Source organism: Coccinella septempunctata, chromosome 4 (genome assembly GCF_907165205.1).
Source record: "Coccinella septempunctata chromosome 4, icCocSept1.1, whole genome shotgun sequence".
Taxonomy (NCBI): Eukaryota; Metazoa; Arthropoda; class Insecta; order Coleoptera; family Coccinellidae; genus Coccinella; species Coccinella septempunctata.
Window position 1 is genome coordinate 19,502,540 of NC_058192.1, and position 25,109 is coordinate 19,527,648.

The window sequence follows — 25,109 nt, forward strand, 5'->3', positions numbered from 1 at the left end:
ATGCAAACGAAAGGACCTTATTTCTATTAATCGTTCAGAATTTGAAATCGCAAAACAGACTTTTACTTAATGACTGATGACGCAAGAACCCTGCGAGATTATAGAGGAAATTTATAATGAATTAACACAGGGATAAAATAATTTCAACCGAGTTTTTTTAATCTTTTTCCGGGACTTTCCTAACAATATGTGTAATGTTGAACTGGCACAGAATTTTAATTTCTCTCTACTTATAATCCCATCTTGATTCGATTTTATCTGCAGAAGTTATACTAGTAGAAAATGAGTATCATTCAGTTAATTTTGAAACAAAGCCATCTTTGTGTGTTAAACGATACAATATTTCATTTCCACATTCGTATTTGATCGTTTCATTCTACAATTTTCTGAAGAATTCCGAATGAATCGCGACATAATTATTGCCGATGAATTCACCCGAGAAATTTAGGAAATTTTCGAAACAACAAATACTCCGAATTAATTCACAGGATAAATTCATCCAAAATATCGTTCGAAACCTCGAGAACTGTACGTGTATCCAATTTTTCCAATCGATCGGGAAAATACAGCAAAGTATATGACTCACGTTCACATCCTTCCTTGGAAAAGCCGTAATGCAAGTTCTGGCAGGCGTCGCAGTGGAATCCCTCGACGCCGGGACGGCACTCGCATAATCCAGTGACGGCGTCGCAAATCAAGGAGACCGAGCCGACAGGATCGCAGTTGCAAGGCGCACAGCCTCCAGTAGCGTTACCGAAGCCCTCCTGAAAAAACCGAAATGTTGGATGAAGTATATAAATTTGTCATCTGCTTGGTACTTGAATGAAATCAATGGAACAGCACCAAAAATACATGCAAAAAGTAAAATTCCAAAATCAATCTTCAGCGAGCTTATCATAATTCAATCTAGGGTAAACTCCAGCGAAGGGCTAAAATAAACAGACCAAAAATCCAGTTTATGGTAAACATCTTATATTAGTGAGCGAGGATGTGTAAATTGGGGAAAAGTGGTCACTGCAAAATATCTAGGACACTAAATATGAATCAGCAGGGCCCAGACAAACCACCGAAGTAACTAAATGGAGATAACTTCGGCTGATATAAAAATTTGTCTGAAGAAAAGAGTAGGTATGTATATACAGGATGTATTTGTAAGTGAGGCTTTTTTCAAGGAAAAACTGATCAAAATGAAGGTTTTCACCGAAAATCACCTATACAAAACATTCAAAATGAAAAAGTTGAAAAAAAATTGAAAATGATTACTGAAATAGATCCTAATACGACCCTAGACCGTTGATTAGTTGAATTATCGCAAAGCAGTGGGAAAAAACTTATCTCCTGATTCGACCATGTGGTTTTGCTTTGTACATTGGCTCGTTCGATATTTACGTGCTAATGAAAATGGAAATTTAGGATTGCCTAATTGTTGCCATTATTTTTAGATACTTACACGAATTTATGAAATGACTAATTTCGTTACCAACTGACAGAAGGGACTTAGGACACAAGTGTAAAAATTAGAATACTACTCCAAAATCTCACCAATAAAATTCGTCTAAATTATTCACGAAAATATTCACAATGGGCATCACAATCTTCTTGTTCGAACATTCCAAATATAGTCGTAAAAATGGGATGAAATGGGGAACATCAAAGCACTTTTTCAACATAACATAAGCACTCTCAAGAAACTGCCTCGATTTTCTACTTATTTTTTTCATCCTAAATTGCACGATACAAGAATTATGATTCTCTCAAAAGTACCCGATGCATCTAATCCGATGAACTTGGTACTGAACCATTCATTGTGCAGTCATATGTTTATGTTTATTCCGCAGTCCCGTACTTGGATGTCAATGAAATTTTGTCGAACTTCTAAGGGTTGTATCTCAGCCATCTTGGATATTTTACATAGACAATTTTTGGTTAAACGACTTATTTTGATGAGTTCTACCTTCTGTCAAAAAAAGCCTTACCTTTGAAAACACCCTGTTTAATCAATACGTTCAGCCTATACCGACATATGGTGCTGCAGTTTTAACTCCAGCAAAAAACTTCGCTTACAAAATGCTATGCAGACGATGCAGTCTTAATAGCAGAAAATGAAGATGACTAATGTGTTCAACACAAAGGCTCAATCTGTGGCGATAATAATATCCATATTCAAAACTAAGTATATTACCACATCCAAAATATCTCCTAGAGGTACATAGATATGTTGCGATAAGTTGTTGATGGGAGCATTGTACAGGTTATGAACAAATTGGTTATAACATAGAAATTTACCTTGTCTATGGGGTGAAGTAAGGAGGGTAAAGAAACTACGACACACATTGTAACTAATGTGAAGATGCGTAATCGACATAAAAATCTCAAAGTTTTCAGGCATAGAAATTTCCAGTTTTGGAGAAATAGAACCAGAAGTAAAAACTCAATTGGCTAAGGCAACAAGAGCTGCTGCACAACTCAACAGCACCATAATTCGCAACAAACATCTCAGAAAAGACACAAAAAGCCGTATTTACAAGACCATGCAAAACCCATACGAACATAAGCGGCAGAACCAAGACTCGAAACATCTAAAAGTCGCCAGATGATGAAGACAGCAGGAATGAAAATAGTTCGAAGAATAACCGGAAAATCTCTATGAGATAGGCAGAGAAGGAAGGTCCTCAGAAAGATATGCCACTACCGTTGATTCGACGATATTGAAAACTAATGAGATCAATGCAGCGAAAGATTGTAGAAATTATATTAGAGAATGGCTCCAAAAGTCTATGTCACGTCGATGTTCATGAACTACAAACAGGTCGTCAGAAAAACCTGACTGTACCGATCAGGCAAAATGAATGCGCTGTACCAATTTAGATAGTAACATTGAGTTCAATACTAATCGCAATGAAGTTTATGTAGTACTATCTAAACACTCACCTCGCACTTATCACAGGTACGTCCAATATAATGGGGCTTGCACTGGCACTGTCCTGTCTCGTTGTCACATTCTTTGTATAATGATCCCACTGGATCGCACAGACAAGCCATGCAGTCTGACGCGGCAGGGTCTCCGTAGTGGGCTGGCTTACACCTCTCGCACTTCCATCCTGTTAGAAAAAATTTCGAATTTTTTTTGCTTGATCGTTATAATTAATTTACATTCGTCCAGATGTCGAAAATAATAGTATTGCAGAAGAAACAACCAAACATATTGAAGAGAATGGAATTAAAAAAATGTCTCGTTGTATCCATAAAAAAATTCTTAGTAATGATTTATTACACCATTGACATTCCATAATTCAAAGAGTGACTGCAGGAAATTAATTTTTATTTCGAATTTGCAACGTTTTTCAGCAAGACTGGAAGAAGGAAAATGAAGAGCTGAATTTTCCTACAATATTCTAGACTCAAATGAATGGGACAATAGCAACTCATTTCCCGAGCTCTCATAGATCTTACCCCTCGTAATCTAAATAACCAAGAAAAATTGTTTACCTTCGGTGTTGCCCTTGCAGCTCAGACACTGGCCCGTCACCCTGTCACAAGGCCCACCTCCGCAGTCGCAAGGGGAGCACTTATTTCCTATTTCCAGAGGGTTCCCAAAGTAACCATCGTCGCACCTGGAAAAAAGAAGGAGTGTAGAAACATAACGAGAATTGAAGACTAGCTGGCAACTCCGTGGAAAATATGCGGATATCGGTAACAAAACGATCGCGTCCTCTCTTTGTGTTAGGGATGAATTACAAATTGTGTTGACATATTCGAGGAAGTGAAAATGTTTTCCTTCTGTTTCGGGGACCTGGATGAAATTGTTTTCCGCGTTTTTTCAAATTTATTCTCCTGGAGAAGCTTTCTGGAGTTACGAGGCTTTTGTATATCATATACTTCTCTTTCTGCGGTTTTTTGCGTCTTCTAGTTTTCAAGCCGAAATACACAGGGAGAGTCGTTCATCAGTAATCCTGTATGCTCCAGATGAATCTCTCTGACTATGACTTTTCATGTGGAGTCTGCGTTGGATGTGATGAATTGCTCCAAGAACTTATTTGACTGGGCTCACAGTTAGTTTTTATTTTTATTTAGTGTCTTTGTTGCGTTTTTCTTTTATCCTTATTGAATATGTCGAGGTAAATCTCAATATTATTAAGGTATTAAGTTACTGCTGAGGAGAACATCACCTTAACAATTCAATAGCACGAACAGAGCTGCCTCGACCACTATGGGGTCGATGAATTGTTGATTTGTCCAACCGCATGTCTCGGGAAATTGAAGGAGAATATTTTCTGAACTAGGCTGTTTCATCATAACTTCATCGAGTAGTTTGTGTTGCTGATAGTTCCCCCCGTAAAAGCAGGAACAGGATTCCTCAGAAATCGTCAAACACTCTACAGAAAGCAAAATGCAGAAACTGATTGGCAAACCTTGGCATAGGAGATACCAGAATGAGGTCAACCATGATTACATCGACATATCTGCGTCTAACTACTGATTGATTTCCGGAAAGTTGTTTCCTCAACAGAGGGCTTCATCATTGTCATCTAGGATCAAGTGATTCCAACTAGGCACTGTATGAAATATATCGCCAAGGATGCCCCAGTGGCGGACGATAGCTATCGTTATGACCGTGGGACACATGAAACCATCCAGCACATCACCGGGAGATGCCATAAGTTGGCAGGCACGGTCGGCACGGAGTACAAGAACATGATTCAAGATCTTACACCAAGAATTGGTAATGCAATATCCATTTCTAAGGTCAAAGAAGTTTCCATATATGTGTGATGAAAATGAAGTTAGTCCTCATTGAGAAGTATTAGATTTTTCATCCTACATCTCAAAATCTACCAATTATTTAATAGACATTATCATTTTATTACAAGTGATAGTTGCAAACTGGCGTATACGCCAGCATCAAATACTTACACCTCTTTTTCTTTCCTATGCGGACATTTAAAAACATAAGGTTGTGAAGTTACACACCACTATAGCTTAATGACCTCAAGGGTAGGATACTGAATATTTGATCTATTTCCGTTAAAATTTTCGGTAGAGTTATCCAAGTTTCTAAGAACAACTTGGATTTTTGCCTCACTAGTAATAGAACTTATTTCAAATATAACTAAGTAATTGATGTTTGCAATGTTAATAAAGAGTTTAGTTTAGTGTTCTTATTCACCTAATCATGTTGATAGATTAAACCTCTAAATCCGTTATAAGTGAAGTTGTCTTGAAAAAATCTATCGATATTCGTGAAAATTTGAATCGAGGATACCTACGTGAAAATATATATGATACCAAGCTATTAACAGTTAACGGTCTTATTTTTATGATTTCACCGATTGAACCGTTAGCAATAAGAAAACATATGCAGATATCCTTTACCACCCCGACAATGCCAGTTTCCGCCCGAATACTGAAGGTAAGCAGTGTCGGAAGCATGGCCATACTCAATCCAAGAAGCAAAACGATACCGAACGTCCGTGACATTTTATCGTTCTACAATTTCAATCCTTCAGTTCCTTAAGCCACGTTATGGATCTTCGTCATAAAAGGTTACGTTCTTGACTATCCTTGTATATTTTATCATCGACATCGAGTACAGCAACAATTGTGCAGATTTTTCTGAGACTCGTATCGTTAGAAAATATGGAAAAACCTAAGCAGACGTTTCACAGATGGCGCCATAATTTTGCAAATACTTTGAAAACATTAATTTAGAACCAATTACCAATTTTTCTATTTTATCAGAGCAATGTTTGGAAATAGATATTCGATGTATTTTTTCAATATAATACTGTTTTTATCTCAAAAAATCTTACTTCGCACAGTTTTTGAGAAAAGTGCTGGCATAATCAATTTAATGTCACAAAATGCTTAGTAATAGCGAGCCTTTGTGGAAAATCGGTGCTTAGTGCACGAGAATCAGAAGCACTTTTTGTCAGGACACAGTGCTAAGTACTCACTTTTTTTCAGTTCGCCACAGCTCTGATTGTATGCATGTTAAAATACGAAAAATAGCAGACGAGATTTTGAGCGGAAAAATATTTCGACACTTTCTCTTTCCAATAAGATTAATGAAAAAATAACCACTAGATAAGTCCCGGTTTATTCACCTATCGTTAAGGCTCTTGACTACTTGAACGATAGGTCAACAAACTGGCCCTGAGTGTTCAGAAACATAAACGAAAGTTGACGAATACTGTATAGAGACGATGAATATCTTTAGGTACCATTTTTTTCCACAAGAAATCCATTTTTGATGTACTTTTTCAGTAATGAAAAACAGACAACCTAACCTAGTAATGTTTGTTATATCGATATTTTTCAACTAAGGCGTATTTGAAGAGATGGTAATGAGAAGTGTAATTTGTTCAGAAGAATTTCGACAATTGACAGATCGATACTTACACGTCACAGTGATCTCCGGTGTACCCTTTGGGACACTGCGTGCAGACGTATCCTCCTCTGTCCTCGTCCTCTTCGTCGACGTAATCCAGCTGGCAGCTGGGGCTGAAGTTGTTCTCTTCATTTTCCAGGGGACAAGCGCAAGGCTTGCAGTCGAACGGGGTGCCTCTTAGGGGGTTTCCGTAGAATCCGGGGGCACAACGCTCGCACCTCTCACCGATAGTGTTGTGCAGGCAAGAGCATTCACCAGTGTCCGCGCTGCAGGTTTCTGAGTGGCCGTTGCAGTCGCATTTGCCGCAGAAGGCCTACAAGAAGATTGGAATGAATGGGTGATTTACCTATCAATAAATTTCTAGAACCTGACAACACAGACAAATGTTTCGGGGCCTATACAGGGAGAGTCTTTGACTAGTATAAATATTTTAACAGTAGATTCTTGAGCTCAAAAGAAACACTTTTATCCTTTATCATTTTTTTCTGAATCGGCTAGGTTAAAAAGATACAGGCTGTTGAAAATCCATAAAAAATGTCACCCACATATTCCACGTATTATGACTCTAAAAATACCATAAATTCAAAGAACCCAACTCTTTGTTGAGTTGAAAACAAGTTGGCACTATTTGAGCTTTTTGTAAAATAAGAGAATTCTTCATATTTTCCGCCGTTTTTTGAGTATTTCGATGATCAAAAATTGAAAAGTTTAATTGATAATTGAAAAATTGGTAACTTTGGCCGAATAAAACTCTGTTCGAAAAAATCCACAGATATGTAGTGCCACATTTTCAGCTAGTCATTCTTAAAGTAATTTTGTTTTTCTAGAGGTGGCTATATCTTTTTATCAGGACCGAATCGGAAGAAATGGCTAAGGAAGAAAGTGTTTCTTTTGACCTCAACAATATACTATTGCAACATTTGTACAAGGCAAAGCCTCACCCTGCGTAAAACTCGTTCCTCAGACAAAAATACAAAAAACTTTCTATTTCTCAGACAAAGAGGTAAAAAGCACAAGAAAATTCTCATGGGAGGTGAGTTTGCATTTCTCAGATTTTCAGAAGTGTCAATCTGGCAATACTTAGAAGTTTCTAAGAAGGCAATTCTGAAAATTTCAATTCATATTTTGAAGAAATAGTCGGATGTAAATTCCGATAAGTTATATTCATTTAGATTGTCCCAATGTTGTTCTAGAGGAAACATTGTTCTGAAAAAACTGCCCCTGATAAATAGTGCATAACTTCTAAGACAGGAGTATTTTCCACAATAAATTTCTTTTATTATCAACTGTATTTCAGACGTCAATCAACAATACACAGTACAAATTATACATGATGGTAAAAATAAACACTACAAGCGCATAACCTTCAACCAACCAAGGAGTGTTCTATCTCTCTTTAACTCCATTTGCCTAAGATGTATTTACTGAATAAGTTGGTAGCACTGTTGGCGTCCAGTTCAAATATATCGCTATTCGCAGAAACTCGGAGTATTAGTGTGACTTCGATGTTAAAGATCTATCTCAATTTTTCTTGATAACACAAATCTTGATTGATATTTCACTATTGCATTGAGAATGAGAACCGTTTTACAGAATGAAAAAGAATGACCTGATTGTGCTCGTGCTAGAGTTATTGATTCATTTCGTTCCAAGTTGAGGAAGTTTCCTATAGTGGAATGAATGAAAAAATAACATAAGGTAGTGAAACAATTAGTTATTAGTTACACATATACACAGTTACCCTCAATTATTTACGAAAAAACTGGATCGGTCATTTACATAAAAATCGACAATGTCACAATCTCAAATATTTTGCAGATTTTCATTTATTTACCTTTGTGTGTGTATTTATGGTGATATGAGATTTATTTCACTGCAATTTCATTCCAATTCTGGTGTATCTGAATAAATCATAGCTATAATGGAACCGATTTCCATGATTAGGCATTTATCTGACAAATTAGAGTATCTGTAGTAGATCTGAAATTTGTCATTATTTCACCCATTTTATTTGCGGAATATTGATAATGACTAACTATTACGCAGTGAGTGAACAGCTGGATACGGACTGTTTATAAATGTTTGTAACATAGCAGTTGGATTTGAAATATTCTTTGCCGTTTCTTACTGAATGTTTTCGAATTATACAGGGTCATTTCTTTCTTAACCTTTTTCAAAACTATACAGAAATACCCATAGTGATAAATCGAATTGTAATGTGTGTCTGTAATTTCTGAGGCTGATTTGAGTGTTTTGTGTTTTCTGCAGATTATCTAAACGTTATTAACACCTTTTGAAATTTGTTTCTGTCTGTTTGTCCGGGGAAATTTCCGGGTAATTTTCGAAACCGATTTTCATCGGCCCTGACTGTTGGAAAAGGAAGAAGAAGGTTTCAAACTATAACAAAGTCAAGAGTTAAAATTTAAGAGAAATGTAGAGTAGAGTAGAGTAGAGCAGAGTATATTACATTTGAATAGGGTAGTATAGTGTTGAGTAGAGAAGAGTAGAGTCTATATAGTTGAGTCAAGTCGATTGTAGTGTACTAAAAAGGAGTAATAGGAGTGTAGAGAGTGTGAAGAGAAATGAACTGAAGAGAAATGTGCTGAATGGTATTCACAAGAAGTATGCATAATTTTGATTCGCATTTTCATCGGTTACTTCTTATTTCAAGCGCGGTGGCTTTCGATCAAAAACCTTCATATTGAAGAAAAAACTACATACTATTACGATACACTAATGGACAGAACAAATTTTATAAATTAATCTGATCATTTTTCCCACATAAATTTTTCTACTCGAAAAAAATTAACGAGTTCAAGACGAATTAGCTACGCACTATCTATTCGATGATATGGGGACCTTTTAATAAGCCATTCAGATGTTGAAGAAAAGATTCATTTAGACTCACCTGCAGGCGATGGTCTGATGTGTTGGCCATAATCCTCACGTAACCAAAAGAGCATGATTCACACGAAAGACCCGAGTATCCTGAAGGACAGGAGCATTTTTCTACGGCACTGTACGTCTCTGATTCGTCGATGTTACCTGAAATCCAAAATATCAAAGATATACTCATAATGAGCTCCCCTAATGGTTGAAAGGAGACTATTCTGAAAACTACTGTGAACATTTTATAAAGCGACAGATTGAATTCTGCATCCATGAAAATTGTGAGTAAAAGATTCTCAGATCGAAACCTAACTATCAATTTTGATCACATACATCCATTGCCAAGTTGAAGAATTTCCCATATTTCAAATCTTTTTTGTGTTAACTTATCATCTTTTCATGCTATACAGGGTGAGTCTTCGACTAGTACGAATATTTTAACAGTAGATTCTTGAGATCAAAAAGAACACTTTTTTCTTTTACCATTTTTTCCGAATAGGCTCGGTTACAAAGATACAGGCTGTTGAAAAACCATAAAAAATCTGACGAACGGTTTTATCGAATGAAATTAATTTCGGAATATAGTTTATTTTCATTTATTTGATGAATCTTTTTCAAACACATGTCCAGTTTTCTAATTATGACCATAACATATCATAAAAATACCAAAACTTAAAAGAACTTAACCCTTGAAACTAAGTTCAACGCTATTTAATGAATATTTGAAAGTTTTGTAATATAAAACTATTCTCCATATTTTCTCGTATCATTCATTATACAGGGCATTCGCCGTTCTAAAGGAATTCGATGTTCACAAATCGAAAAGTATCTGTGAAATTTAAAAAACTGGGTACTCTGGCTGAATACAACTCTGTTTAAAAGATCCACAGATATGTAACAGTAACAGATTTAGCTAGTTATTCTGAAGGTAATTTTGTTTTTCTAGGGGTGGCACAGCTCATTATGAAAACTTACAATGGCTATATATTTTTATCAGCGCCGAATCTGAAAAAATGGTATCGGAAAAATGTGTTTCTATTGTCCTCAAGAATCTTCTGTTAAAATATTAGTACGAGTCAAAGACTCATCCTGTATAAAAAATGTACAATTATACATGTATCTTACATTAAAATTACGAACGGTTAATCATGAAGAATTTTGTCAATATACTTAAAAAATGTTGAGCCTGTAGAAAGTACTTTTGCAATTCATAAACCGACTTACCCAAGAACATTTCGGCGCTCTCCAACAATGCCTCGATCTGATCGGTGTGGAAGGTGGCCCTGACCATCAGGAATCTGATATCGCTCAGCAAACTGAGGAATTGGCGCCTATTCACCGGATCGCCCCTGTATTCCTCCCGTCTGAGACGTTGCCCGATATCCTTAACGTCTTTGGAAACGTGATACCAGCCCACTTCGTTCATTTTCACCCGGAACGTTGTGTTCGATGAGTCTGCGAAGAATTCGTTGCCGTGGGCGATCGTCATGCCGTTCCTGCCGACTGAAAAACAGGAGATTAAAGGGGATCATGTTACGCGAGAAATATCAGCCTATCGGAAAGAAGACGAGGGCAGGGTTGAATTCTGTAGAGAGGAATGGGGATAAGAAACGTTTTGAATTGAATTTTGAATTCGTTTTATACTGTAAGATATAATATTTGGGTTGAGTATATCCTATCTGAAGTAATTCAAGGAATTTCGGCGATAGTTGCAAAATGGCGAAGGAAATAGGGTCAAGAGACTCTACAGCAGTGGTTTCCAACTAATGGTCCGTGGACTACCAGTACCAGTGGTCCGCAGAAGCCAAAATAGAACATGGAACTTAATTCGAAGTCCGCGAATGATTTACAATTTTTATTTAAGATTCAACCGCTGCTCTCAGACCAAACTGTTTAATAGATGGCGTTAGTGAATTGAATCAGTAGTACAGTCAATACAAACTTGCTGAAAAATTTGAGAACGTCGCAAATATATACATTTTTTGAGATAACCTTCGAGCTTTTCTTTGCAAACTTCAATTGTGATTAAAAATTTCCAAAAAGATGGAATCAATTAAATAATCGTCAAGACCAAACGGCTGCATCGAGCTCCATAAAATTTCAGATTTATTACTAGAAGCGTTGCCTTTTCAGAATTCGTATCACAATTCCATCTACGGTTATGGTTATTGAGAGATAATCCAATCGAAGGGTGACTATCCAAAAATTTTCAAAAAGATCGAATCAATTGAATAATCGTCAAGACCGAACGGCTGCATCGAGCACCATAAAATTTTCAGATTTATTAACAGAAGAGTTGCTCTTTCAGAATATGTATCACAATTCCATCTACGGTTATTTTTATTGAGAGATAATCCACTCGAAAGGATACTATCGAAAAATTTCCTTAAAGATGGTATCAATTAAATAATCGTCAAGATCGAACGGCTTTAACGAGGTCCATAAAATTTTCAGATTTATTACTAGAAGAGTTCCTCTTTCAGAATATGTATCACATTTCCATCTACGAATATTGTTATCGAGAGATAATCCACTCGAAAGGATATTATCGAAAAATTTCAAAAAAGATGGAATCGATTAAATAATCGTCAAGACCGAGCTGCTACATTGAGCTCCATAAAACTTTCAGATTTATTACAAATAATATATCGTCTGAAAATCTGACACGTTCGAAAAAAAATTTTCTATTCCATATTGCCAGCCCCACCAAGAAAACTGTAAGATTTACATAAATGTATTATCAGAGAAAAGAAGGTCATAAATAGTATCTTAATCTGACACGCTCGAGTATGTACACCTGGCGATTTTTCTTATATCTTTAAAAACCTGCAGACGCTTTCCCCACCACTGAAAATGCATATCTACATTGTAAAACGTTTTTTTTTCTTTCTACCATCTAATCTTCAGAATGCACTAGGTCTCAACAACCCTCAAGTAAATCTCGATTCAGCATTGTGGACTATTTCGCATGTATGGAAAATACGAATTAAAGAATATTTTTAGATCGTGTAATCCTGGTTAGTCCGCCAGAAAGCCTTCAAGCAGATATCAGCCTGGAGAAAGAAACTCTAGAACAGGTCGAGCAGTTCAAATACTTGGGAAGCTTCATAAATACTAGGGCTAACCTAGACACGGAACCAAACCGTATCAAATCGGCATCACGGGCATTCTGGAAGCTAAAGGACAGAGTGTTTCTTAATCACGACCTCAATCTGAATACCAAGACAGCTGTTTACAAGGCAGTAGTCCTCCCAACGCTTCTTTACGGAAGCGAAAGCTGGACGCCCTACAGGTGAAATATTAAACAGCTTGAACAAACGCAACAACGTCATCTAAGACAGATAATGCACATCAGATGGTTCCACAAAGTTTCGAATGCAGAAGTCTTGCAGCGCGCGAGTTGTACAACAGTTGAGACTCTGGTAACGAGAGCCCGACTCAGATGGAGCGGCCACATTCTGAGGATGCAAGACGCAAGACTCCCCAAAATAGCTCTATATGGCGAATTCACTGAGGGAGCCGGAAACCAGGAGGCCAGTATATGCGGTTTAAGGATGTACTGCACCAATCCCTAATATCAGTTAGTGCCAATCATAACTCGGAACAACTAGCGTTAGATAGGTCACAGTGGAAGTCTTTGGTACACAGTTATAAGGAAGACTCGAGAAGGATACAGCGGCGGCCAGATCTGGTAGGTGACTATCCATGCCCGGAGTGTGGTAGGATCTGTAGGTCACGGCTGGGTCTCTACAGTCACAGGAGGGTACACAATTAGCCCTGAAAAATTATAAGTCTGCTCGCGCCTTTTTTTTGTTCCCTTTTCTGGTATTTTGCAGCAATGAATGAAGATCGTGTACTTACTTACTTGAAATATCAAATACAAAATGCCACAAGTATTCTAACTATTTTCATTCAGAATACAAATTACAGTTCCGAACTGAAATATATTTCAGTTTACCTACACCAACCTGAAGATACTATTGTGATAGCGAAACATGTGCCGTGGTTTGAAACTCATTTTGTGCAAATCGTATAATCCGTTTTCAAGTCCAAATAGTTTTCTTCGAGCATTGTTTATTCGATTCCAGAATGTGGTTAACAACAATGACCAAACGATCTCAGAATTTTATTCAATGCCTATTTTTAAATTTATTCTTTATTTATATGTAAGTATTAATTTCTTATTGAAAATGTAGGTACCTTTATTTTGAAATTCAACGCTATTCCATAATCCAGAATCAATTACCTACAACATTAAGGATTCGCGTCTCAATAACGTAACTTCGAAACAAAATTGCAATGTTATATTTCCGTGAAATTTCTGTTACAAAAAGAATGGCTGCCAAGTTTGAGAAACCTATGATGAACGCGAGGAGATAAATTTAGTGTGTGAATAGAATATAAATGCGATGTGTTTCCTAAGCACTATTTGCCGTTCTTTCAACGATAAATAATAAAAGTAGGTAGTCTTATTTGAAAAACGCAACGTATCAGTGTTTATTGGATATCGATGTATCTCAAGTTTCAATATTTTACAAGGTTTACTGGAAACACTGTATATTCGTCGTTCGAAATGGTCCATAAATCAACAATGATGAAACTCGAAGAGTTTCCATTTTCACCAGATCATTTTCATTAGAAAAAAAACCATTAACTTGGTGCAAAATGGCGAGGGATAGGATTCCTAAATAATCAAACCACTAAACTTCATCAAGAATCCGCAGCAACCCTTGGAAGTTATATCAAATTCACTCCAAACAGAACTCGAACTCAACACCCGCAACTTTCCGGAACAAACTCGACCCTATCCTTCCGCAACTTCTTCACCCTTACCTAAGATAATATTGGGACCCACCGTCGGTTCACCGCTCGTATCGCCCCTCATGATGACCCAGTGCACCTTGAAGACGATATCCGAACTGTACGCCTCTAACTTGTTGCCCGTGAAATCCCCGGGAGCTAGCCAGTAGTAGGCCTCTACATCTGGGAGCTCGTAGCTACCTACTGATAGGAGGCCTTGATCATCCTTGGTGGGTTTGACGAAGATCGAATTCTTCAGGTCGGATATGTACCAGTCTTTCATGATGCTGATCTGGAATGGACAATTAGATGACGTTTGCATTTGATATCAACTCCGAAGAGTATTATCAGATCCGCATGATTCACCGTGATGACCTATTGTAAGACGGTTATGTCGAACTAATATCACCATAATTTTTTGCTGAGAATTTTCATGTTGGGGTTTTCGAGAATGGACTTTCTACCTAACACTTTTTCAGATCTCCGGAAACACCGTAATACTTCTTCTGGGAAAGTTTTCCTAGACGATCTTTGCCATTTTCAATTTTTCCATTATGTAGTATTATAACACAGTTTGCTATTTGGACTGAAAATGTACAGGGTGTTTATGAGACGATAATCAAGTTGGAAATTGGACGAATCTCAAGATTTTTCAACTACAACCTATATTTTTATTGTTCCAGTCGATTTCACGTGAAAAAAGATGAGGGTTACCTGAATGAACTCCGTTCCTGAAATGGAAACTCTGTGATTTATCAAGAAAAACTCGATATAAGGGAAAACAACAACCATTTCGAACTTCTTGATTGGTCTGTGACTTCCACAAGCCAGGAATTCCTGGATCAGGAAACTGGAATTCGATAATCTGATAAATAATTTCGACGTTTCAGGAATTGTACAATGAATTGTTTATCAGGATACTTGAGAATTCATCAACTGTTCATAAGAAGTGACAGACTAATCAATCTGTTCGTTTGTTTGCCCCTATTTCTATATAGTTTTCCTTGAAAACTCCTAAAGTTGCCATTTTAGTTATAGTGTTCATTGATATAATCCCCTCTTTTTTCACTTAAAATTGACTGAAATAATAAAAGAAGTTTGTGTTAAAATCTTGAATTTTGATGGATTCGATTTGTAAAACTTGATGATCTTCTAAGCATCCAGTACATTTTCGGTCCAAACAGGAAACTGTGTCCGAATGCTACATGATGGCAAAATTGAAAATGATAAAAATTTCTTGAAGCTATTGTATACCTAAGGATGCAAAAATATCCTGACTGTGTCATTTGAAGTAAGAAAGCTGTGGGCTCTTATCGGTATAATCGGAATTTCCAGAGGTCGGAAATTACTTTTAGGAGAAAGTTAATTATTCAAAACCCCAGCATGCAAATTTTCAGCAACTGCGATTAGTTTTCCATAAACGTCTGATAGGCCATGGCGGTGAATCACCCTGTTTATTAGCTTATTTTCTAGTGTTAGATGGCTTTTACTAGACTTCAAATCAGCTGGGTATAATTTTCTTCCCATATTCTTCCTTACCTTTCGAGATTGAAGTATCGCAGATTCACATAGAGATGTCACTCCTGAACAGTAACACTCAGCACATCCTCCAGGATAATCAGTTCTGAGACCAAAATGTTCTGGTTTACAGCGGTCACAATATTCGCCTTCAACATTGTCCTGGAGAAGAAATTAAATTTCATATATTCAAAGAGTTTTTTAAGGTGCAGTAATCTCCTTCTCATATTTCTTATTTTTCGATGAAAAATTCATAAACATATTTTTATACGAGGTGAATCTGTAATGTCGAGCAATCATCTTAGGATCATGAAAGGAAAAGATAAGTGGAATTTGTCTAACGAATTCATGATCAAAATCGCTTCTTGAGCTGCTACATCCTTCAGTAGATGAACCTACTATATCTATTGTGAAAATAGATTTGAATTGATATAATTACAATATGTCATCCCCAAAAAGCATTAGTAAGATGTAGGTACCAGTCGATAATTTGGTTGCACTTTCGAAGAATTGATGTATCAACTATTTGCCTTCAAAAAAGGAACAATATTTTTTCGATACATAGATATTATCTGAAAAATTACCTTGAAAACAACCCTCAGTTAGTCCGAAGAATCCCAGAGACATAAGGGGTTGTAGCAGTCTTCATTATGAAGTTAGGAACATAATATGTTCATCAGACAAATAATACCACTGAGTTTATGGTGTTGTTTGACCCTAAGAAATATTGCTTCCTACTTCCCATTCACCTTGTTATTATACGAAACAAAATGATGCATGCGCCACTCATAATCCAGCAATTATTATATAATATATTGAAGGATTATATTGACATCGAAGTAAATCCAGACGCGGCTTAAGGTCTGATGTCAAGAGATCTCTGATAATTTTTCTAGTTTCTATCACAGAACTGAAAAATATATGAAAATATTCTGGAAAAATATTTGAAACGAAGAAATACTCGAACGGAGAGCAAATGAATCAGCATTCGAAATCGATACAATTATGTAGGTAATATGTTAAGAATTTGTTCGATTGAACGAAAGACATAAATAACAGTACAAAACTCATGATATCTTCGGTCTATTCATAAACTTTTAAGTAATTGGTTAGAGGTCCGTGTTTATCCTGAATACCAATTTGAATTCCTTAACTGAAAATCTATCTCACTTTAGGGTCTTAAAGCTCTACAAATTTCCCGAACTATTTCACAGGTTGTAAAGAAATTGGACTATAAATACATGTTTTTTTTCACCCTGTTTGAATAAGCTATGAACATTTTTGGAAAACTACAATTTGGCGTAGAAACAACTAAAATTATTGTATTATATTTTATTTATTATTATATTTATTTTAAGTTGATGTAAAGTAAATGACTGTACCAATACCGCTAATGATCCTGCTATCGAAGCGGCAATTTTTAAATAAATAAATAAATAACTGAAATCGATGAAAAATTACGAAAGTTCTTGGACAACGAAATTTTAGGTGGCCGAGTTTTTTTTGCCGGTGAGTATATATATGGAAGATGTTACACAGAACACAGAACATATTATTCGATCGAACAAACATATCGATCGATATAATATAATCGATATCAGCAAATTGGTGTTTTAAATAATTAATATTTCAAACTTAGTAAGGGTATCATCCTTATGTTGAATTCTACGATGAAATTGTTGGATATAGAATACATAAAACTATCGATATGATGCTAAATGGCGAATGCTTCGGTAACAATCTACTACTGAGTTTCATTGTTCCTCATGGTTTTATTATGATAAACTGGTAAATTTGTTTGAAACTTGAATATTTGAGTGAATTTCATATATTATCATTCATCCACAGAAAAATGGTGATCTGACCAGTTCTTTTCGCGTCGTAATAATTTGCAAATTGGCGAATGCATGGTCAAATGGATGTAATTCAAACTTCAATGAATCATTGAACACTAACAGTAAACTACATCTCTTACTTTGCAAATGCAGCTCCCTTCGCAATCGCCAACATTAACAACCCCTTTGGGATCGCACGGACACCTCTCACAATTGGGGAACCCTCTAAAGCCGGGCGCACACTCGTCACAATTTGGGCCTGAATAACCCTCCTGACAGACGCATTTTCCGGCTTCTTCACCATATTGCACACAATCGGTAGAGCCACCTATACCATCACACTTGCATCGTACACATGGGGCTTCTGAATCTGGAGCCAACTCCGAGGGTCGGTAGTATCCTGGCAGACATAATTCGCAGTTGATTCCGGTTGTATGGTCCTAAAAATAAAGAATTTTTCGAATACTCGTGGAAATATCAGCACAAATCTTACACTATTTACAAGTGGTCGGTCCAAATCGATAGAAAAGCTTGTTTCACAAAATTATTCCATTCTACTAAATGATCAAGAGGTGTCGGTAGTTATGAGAATGTATTTCCGTAAATGAAAGCAATATACCTTGTGGAGCTGATATAAACCATTTAGATACTTCGACATGTGTTGAGAATCCTAGGTATAAGTGGAAGTTATCAAATTATTCTTGAATATTTGAATTGTAGAATGAAATAGATACTTTGCCATAGCATCAATTGCATTTTTCACTTCAAATGTACAGGGTGGGCCAAATTGGTTATACCTGTACAAGTACAACTTTTTAACTCAAGGAGATAGAAGAAAATGAATGGCATATTGAGGTGGTCTTTTTTCGAGAAACTTACAATGCCATCAACTGCATTCCACTATCTTCTTTTGTTTTCGAGTTATAGGCCAAAATTGAAATTTGGGCGATTTCAACTTTGGTCATTATCTCCGTTTTTGTCCGTGCTAGGATGTTGAAATAAAAACATTATGGAGACACTTTTTGATAGCAATCCACTGGCGTACTATGATTTTTCCAACAGGTTTATTTGCTGAGCTATAACATAAAGTTGTGCTTTTTCGTAGTTTGAAATGAATATCATACATCGCCCTCAGTCTTTCTAAGTCATTTTAAACTACTCTTTCCATAAAAAAAACACATCTTTATGATAAAGCTCAGCAAATAAACCTGTTGGAGAAAAGCATAGTATGTCACAGGGTTGTTTTCGAAAAAGTATCTGTATAATGTTTTCATTTCAATATCTTAGCACAAACAGAAACGGAGATAATGACCAAAGTTGAAATTCTAATTTTGGCCAATAACTCGAAAGATAGAGGAATGCAGGCAGTATTATTTTCTCGAAAAATGACGACCGCAATGTGCCATGCATTTTCCTCTATCTCGTTGGATTGAAAAAGTTGTAGTTCAGGTATCACCAATTTTTTCCACCCTGTACAAATAATGCCATATCCTTCATTCTTGAATATATTTGTGGAATTGAATCTTTCCTCTGAATTCGTTTGCTACCTACCATGATTAATGTTCACTATTGCGTATTGGCAAAAAAAAATTCAACCAAATCCTTTAGAATGCTGACCCCGGGTTTCATAAAGCTTAATCGGGGAATCAACGCTTGATTGACGAATAGACGTCAATTTGTTTTCCATCGATAATTCAGTCATGATCATTCAGAAGATCATTCTCGCATCAAATCATGATGTTTATACGTCCATTCAATTATTCTCAATTGCTACTTCTTCAATATATTCGGAAATGTTAAGGTTTCAGTGATTTCGTATTATAAATCGAGTGACTGTCAAATACTTGATCGGACAATCAAAGTTTTATGAAACCCGCTGTCAATGATTGTACCAAATTCACCCTTGTGAGTCACGAATGACCCAGCTTTTTCCAACATCATTCTTCAAGATTAGATAAAGAATAATTCTCTAGGTTATTTACTACAACTGAAAGGTATGATGTTCTGATATACCTCTGATATACCACTTGGTTTTTTTATATTTTGAACAGGGTATCTGAAAATCACTTCTAAATGGTCCAATGACTCCAAGAATGACCTCAAGTACTAATTGATATAACATCAAATTATCATTTCATTCTTCTTCATCCATTAATATATTCAAAATAGCCGGGTTATCGTTTTATCATATTCAATGCGATTTCATTAAATTTAAAGTGCGGGAATGTGGAAGACGAAGAGAAACGAAGGGGGAAGTTTAGGCACCTGTTGGTGCCTAAAGGTGCATATTCACAATGTTTCAGTTTGGGTGCAATAGAAAAAATTTCGTATCCTTTGAGCTAATGAAAAAAAATACTGAGATTCTCTATTGAAAGTGACATTGCTACCTTATATATTATTTACCCTCTCCTCACGACAAGTAAGACAGTGCCGATTATTTCGTAATTTAACAAAAAAAATCACTCTAGTGAAAACAATTTCTCATTAACTTTAACGAATTTTTTGGGAAATTGGAGAAATTTAACTCTTGAAAAATCTAAACTTAGTCATGTTATTTTCCAGAATTAATTTTTTCAAGCAGTACTGGGCTACTGCAGACACAGATTATTATAACTTATTTTGTATTTCAATTCCATCACTTCCTGACAAATGGTGAATACTCTTGGTATTGTGAGGTATAGAATTTCCCTCCATAGATGGATTTCAATCATTTTGGATTATCAGCAAGCATTCAACAATCTTCTTCTGGGAATCTCTTCTTTACTTAAGAAGTTACAAAAAATGTTGATGAACGATTTTCTCGAACTGTCGTCAGGAAAATAATGTGAGTTTGCCCAACTTTCTGCGTGTTTCGACCAGAATAACCACTTATATTACGTGTTCACAATATCTCGACTTAAATCTCGGTAGGTATTTCGAGATAACGATTGAAAATTCCATCTACGCCTTCATACACTTCACTAGTTATGAAAAGAAGACAATTTTTTGTAGCTAAAGCTGATACTTACCGTACAATTGTCGCAAACACCCCCGCCCTGATAGTTTCCTTGGATATCCATACTTAGTCCTGCTTTCTCTACCTCCTCGTCGTAATGACAACTTTTCGCGTGGCCGTGACAGTTGCAAGATTGACATGGGCGGGCATCCCTGGAAGATCCAGGACCCCAGGGTCTTTGGTTGTAAAGGGGGCAGCATCGGTCGCAGTGGGGGCCGCAGGTGTGATGTCCACAGTCGCATTCGGGGTGCTGAAAAAAGCCCTTGTTTAAACAGATAACGAATTCGGATCAAAGCGGTGGGCGAGATTGATATTATTACAGAATGAGTAATGATGTTGAAAGCTTCGAGCTTTGTTGACATCATATTATGATAGGCCGCCTACGGATTTTACAGCCTACGCGAATTTATAACAAGTCTGTAGGTAGAGGATCGATGAATCTCCATTAAATTTGGACTGGACACAAACTACGGTGTAAGAGCACACTTAACAGTCGATTAAAGATATATTGGATACTAATGTTCGGTAATCGCTTGTCGAGATTTATGTTACGAACTGTTTTATATCCGTTTCTCGCCAACTTCAGTGAATTGATGCATGCAGTTTGTGTTTTGAGATTTTCATTCATAGTCGTCTTTAGAGGAATTGATGAAGAATGTTTAGTTACCAGAAAAATTCTAGAATATAGACTCCATTCACTTTTATTTTAGCACTCGGTTGGCCATGGAAATTTGACACATTCCAAGCTGTATAGTACGAAAATGTGAGGTTATGACGCTTGTCGAAACATTTTTTGCTTTCAAATCAGCGCTATGTTGTACGTTCTACGTAGAAGTCTCAGTATTTAAGTATTTCATCACAATATCGAATCACTTCGGAAAATATAGTGACGAACATAATTGACGTTTATACAAACTGATTGAAGGCATACCAAATCTAGTGATTTCTATGCAAAATACAAGAGATCAGTTTTAAAATAGGTATATTTATTTTTGCTATGGAAGAAAATTGAACATAATCAGTGAACTCTAAAAGACTCTAAAAGTTCTATTCTTTCTTTCTTTTTCACTGCACATAATATGCAGCACCTTGAGGAGAGTTGATGCTGGTTATCTTCTTTGGCCTTTGAGTACTGAATGCTTTGGCTGAAGACGTTACATCGGTTGTAGATTTCAAAAAAATTAACCCCAAGATGAAATGCATGATGCAGTGGTTGGAAATGGATATCCCTCGAAGGAATTACCGGATAATTAATGTTATAAATTCTCCAACAAGAATCATCTTGCATCAATGGAAGTCAAAATAATTAAAGGAAGTTTCAAGGCAAGAAGAATTTTACCTTTAAACAAAAATTTCATATGAGTTAATAATTATCAGGACAACTAGTTCTTATTTATTGCTGTTTATATTCAATACTTTGATATATGTAGTTATAATAATTATATATTTATTGATACCTTAAGACATTTACAATGTATAAGACAAGTTAAATGAAAAATAGAAAAATTAATTTTCTGGAACTTATTTTAGGATGACATTCATCGAAAATCCTGTAGTAATTTTTCGCATTCGTTCACTCTAAATCCATAAAATAAAATTCTCAAATGCCACCACTATTTTAGGTCTCCCAATAAAAGGAAATTCTTTGTCATCCTCTTCATCCACAGTCTTTCTGATTGTGGGAACATTCAGCTAAAATATAAGTCGTTTAGATTGAAATTAAACAATCGTCTGATATATTGTAGATATTATAATATCAGGGTTATCTACTATTTGAATGCTTTCTAAATAGCACTTCCTGAAACCCTGTCTTCTCTCTTTTTCAATCACTTTCGGCATTTTTGTAATATTAATAATTGATATTAGTTGTGGCAACGGCTTTATGACATTAAAGACATTCCATGAGTGCCAACCTTACTCCGTTCTAGTAACAAAAACTTGAGAAAATTATTTCATACCCAGCCGAGTGCCAAAATAAAAGTGAATGGAGTCTACCAAGGCTTATTCCCATAGGACTTTAAAGACTTCAAAGTGGACACTTTTTAAAGGGGACTCCACCACCAATTTTATCCCTTGTAACCAAAGTTAACATTAACATTTTTTATTGGGGCAATTTCTTGAAATATACTATTCACTTTACAGTAAAAGTTTAAATATATTTTTGCTCATTTTAATCTGCTCTACATGATGAACAAGTAAAAAATATAGGTTGCCATTTGAAAAAATTAAGTTTTAATTGAACTTCTATTTGAATATTTAAATTTAATTATTGAAGATCCTGTATATCAGATTGCTAAAACTAGAGATGTAACGTATGATCCAATATGTTGGCAAGAGCTGAGCAAAATTTGGTTTTGATACATTCATCAGAAAACTATACTTCATTCAAATTTATTTTAGCAGTCGGTTGGCCATGAAATAATTTTCTCAAGTTTTTGTAACTAGAACGAAGTTAGGTTGGCACTCATGAAATGTCGTTAATGTCATGACGCCGTTGCCACAACTAATATCAATTTTTATTACGAAAATTCGAAAATGCCGAAAGTAATTGAAAGAAGAGACAGGGTTTCAGGAAGTGCTATTTAGAATTCAGGTCCGCTCATTCAAATAGTTATACCCTGATATTCTAAAATCCACAATACGTCAGACGATAGCGAACATATTCAATGTAAGAGAATTCATATAATGTTTCATCTGAATCTAAAAGACTTATATTTCAGCTGAATATTTCCACAATCAGAAAGATTGTGAATGAAGAGTATGACAAAGAATTTCCTTCTATTGGAAGACCCAAAAAAGTGGTGAAATTTGAGAATTTTATTTTTGAGTGAATTAATGCGAAAAGTTTACTACAGGATTTTTGATAAATGTCATCGGAGAATAAGTTCCCTAAAATGGATTTTTCTATTTTTCATTTGACTTGTCCTATACAATGTAAATGTCTTAAGGTACTAATAAATACCTAATTATTATAATTACATCATTGTATTGAGATGAATAGCCACAAATACGCGCAAGTTGCCCTGTTACTGTTTATTCATGTGAAATTTTTGTTCAACGGTGAAGTTGCATCTTAACTTGAAACTTCCTTCAACTGTTTTTACTTATATTGATGCAAGATGATTTTTGTTGAAGAATTTAACATTCTTGTAATTATCTGTTAATTCCTTCGGGAGATACCCATTCCCAACCACTGCATCATATGCATTTCATCTTCGGGTTAATATTTTTGAAATCTACAAATGATGTAAGCCAAAGAAGATAACGAACATTAACTCTCCTCAAGCGAGTGCATATTATGATATTATACTGATCTCTTGTATTTTCCATGCAAATAACTGGATTTGGTATGCCTTCAATCAGTTTGTATAAACTTCAATTATGTTCGTCAGATATTTTCCGAAGAGATTCGACATTGTGATAAAATACGTAATAACAGAAACTTTTACGTAGAACGGGCAACATAGCGTTGATTTAAAACCCAAAAATGTTTTGACAAGCTTCATAACCCCACATTTTCGTACTATACAGAGTGAAATGTGTCAAATTTCCATGGCCAACCGACTGCTAAAATAAAGTTGAATGAAGTATAGTATCAGCTATTTCAGTTTTCAGTGAGCACCTACAGCTGTCAAAATTTTAGGAAGAAGTCGAATATCTCAGAATCGGTGCTATATAGGACCATGGTTGTCATACCAAAGTTACCTTAAAATTTATGAAGGAATTCAGAAATTCAATAATATACAGAGTATTCCATTTGGAATAAGAAAGTTGATACCAACAGGGAAAAAACGGAGCACCCTGTATTAAGGTGGGTTATAAAAAATGAAAGTTCAATCGATTACAGCCAAGTTTTGTTTTTAACTTTTTCTTCTAGCTCCTTTAGTTTCTACAATAAGGTGAAGGGACACTTTAATTCGGACACCCTGTACCTATTTCAATTTCGAAGATATCCCAATTGAACATTTTTGAAAACCCACCCTGTTCAGGTATCAATGCCAAATTCACCCTTATTTCAATCCATATCCGATGGTGGTTGAAACGGAACTCATACCGGGCCACCAATCATTGGACATATTAAATTTTTTCCCGATCGGTTTCATGAAGTCGAAACCGACGTTCTCTCGGCGCTAGCGACGCCGACGTTGAAATTTAATAAACGCCGCCTTATGTCGCGACGATATCGCTTTTCCTTCCAACTACGACGTAGTAATCGAAATTCCATTACAGTTTTGCGGTCCGAAACTTATGAAATTAATGAGAGAGCGGGTCTGTAATTTTTCCGTATCCATAGGATCCGTCTAATGGACATTCTTCGATTGCGTTACGCCCTTTTAATTAAAACGAAAAGGATATAGAACTCAGCAGAAGTGAAAAAACACTTGAGATGAGTTGGACGGTGGAAGGATAATTTAGTTTGTTCAGCATGCATGTATTATGCTGATATATTCCGAATCTAGTGTTTAAGGAAATCAAATGAAAAACTAGAGCAGTGGAGCCAAATTGTGAAAGATCAACAGAACTTTGAATGAGCATGAAATAAATAATTTGAAAGAGCTAACTCAATCAATATGTTTTCTCGAGTAGGTACTTTGCCAACGAGCGCCAAAAAAAATCGTTGCCAAGTGGTCTCTTGGATTCTGTTGAACTGTGTCGACAATCATTATTACACTACACCCACTAC

At 35.9% G+C, this 25,109-nt stretch overlaps 1 protein-coding gene across 1 annotated transcript in view; it reads right to left on the minus strand.

Moving 5' to 3' along the window:
- LOC123310875 (laminin subunit alpha-1) overlaps positions 1 to 25,109 on the minus strand; it is a 301,873-nt gene that overhangs the window by 110,406 nt on the left and 166,358 nt on the right. The window contains exons 5-14 of the mRNA XM_044894560.1: positions 20,439 to 20,675; positions 17,571 to 17,870; positions 15,617 to 15,757; positions 14,111 to 14,369; positions 10,502 to 10,780; positions 9,297 to 9,433; positions 6,400 to 6,701; positions 3,490 to 3,614; positions 2,932 to 3,101; positions 587 to 764 (exon numbers count right to left, since the gene is read on the minus strand). Of these exons, the coding sequence (XP_044750495.1) occupies positions 587 to 764; positions 2,932 to 3,101; positions 3,490 to 3,614; positions 6,400 to 6,701; positions 9,297 to 9,433; positions 10,502 to 10,780; positions 14,111 to 14,369; positions 15,617 to 15,757; positions 17,571 to 17,870; positions 20,439 to 20,675 (2,128 nt within the window). The remainder of the gene's footprint in view (positions 1 to 586; positions 765 to 2,931; positions 3,102 to 3,489; positions 3,615 to 6,399; positions 6,702 to 9,296; positions 9,434 to 10,501; positions 10,781 to 14,110; positions 14,370 to 15,616; positions 15,758 to 17,570; positions 17,871 to 20,438; positions 20,676 to 25,109) is intronic.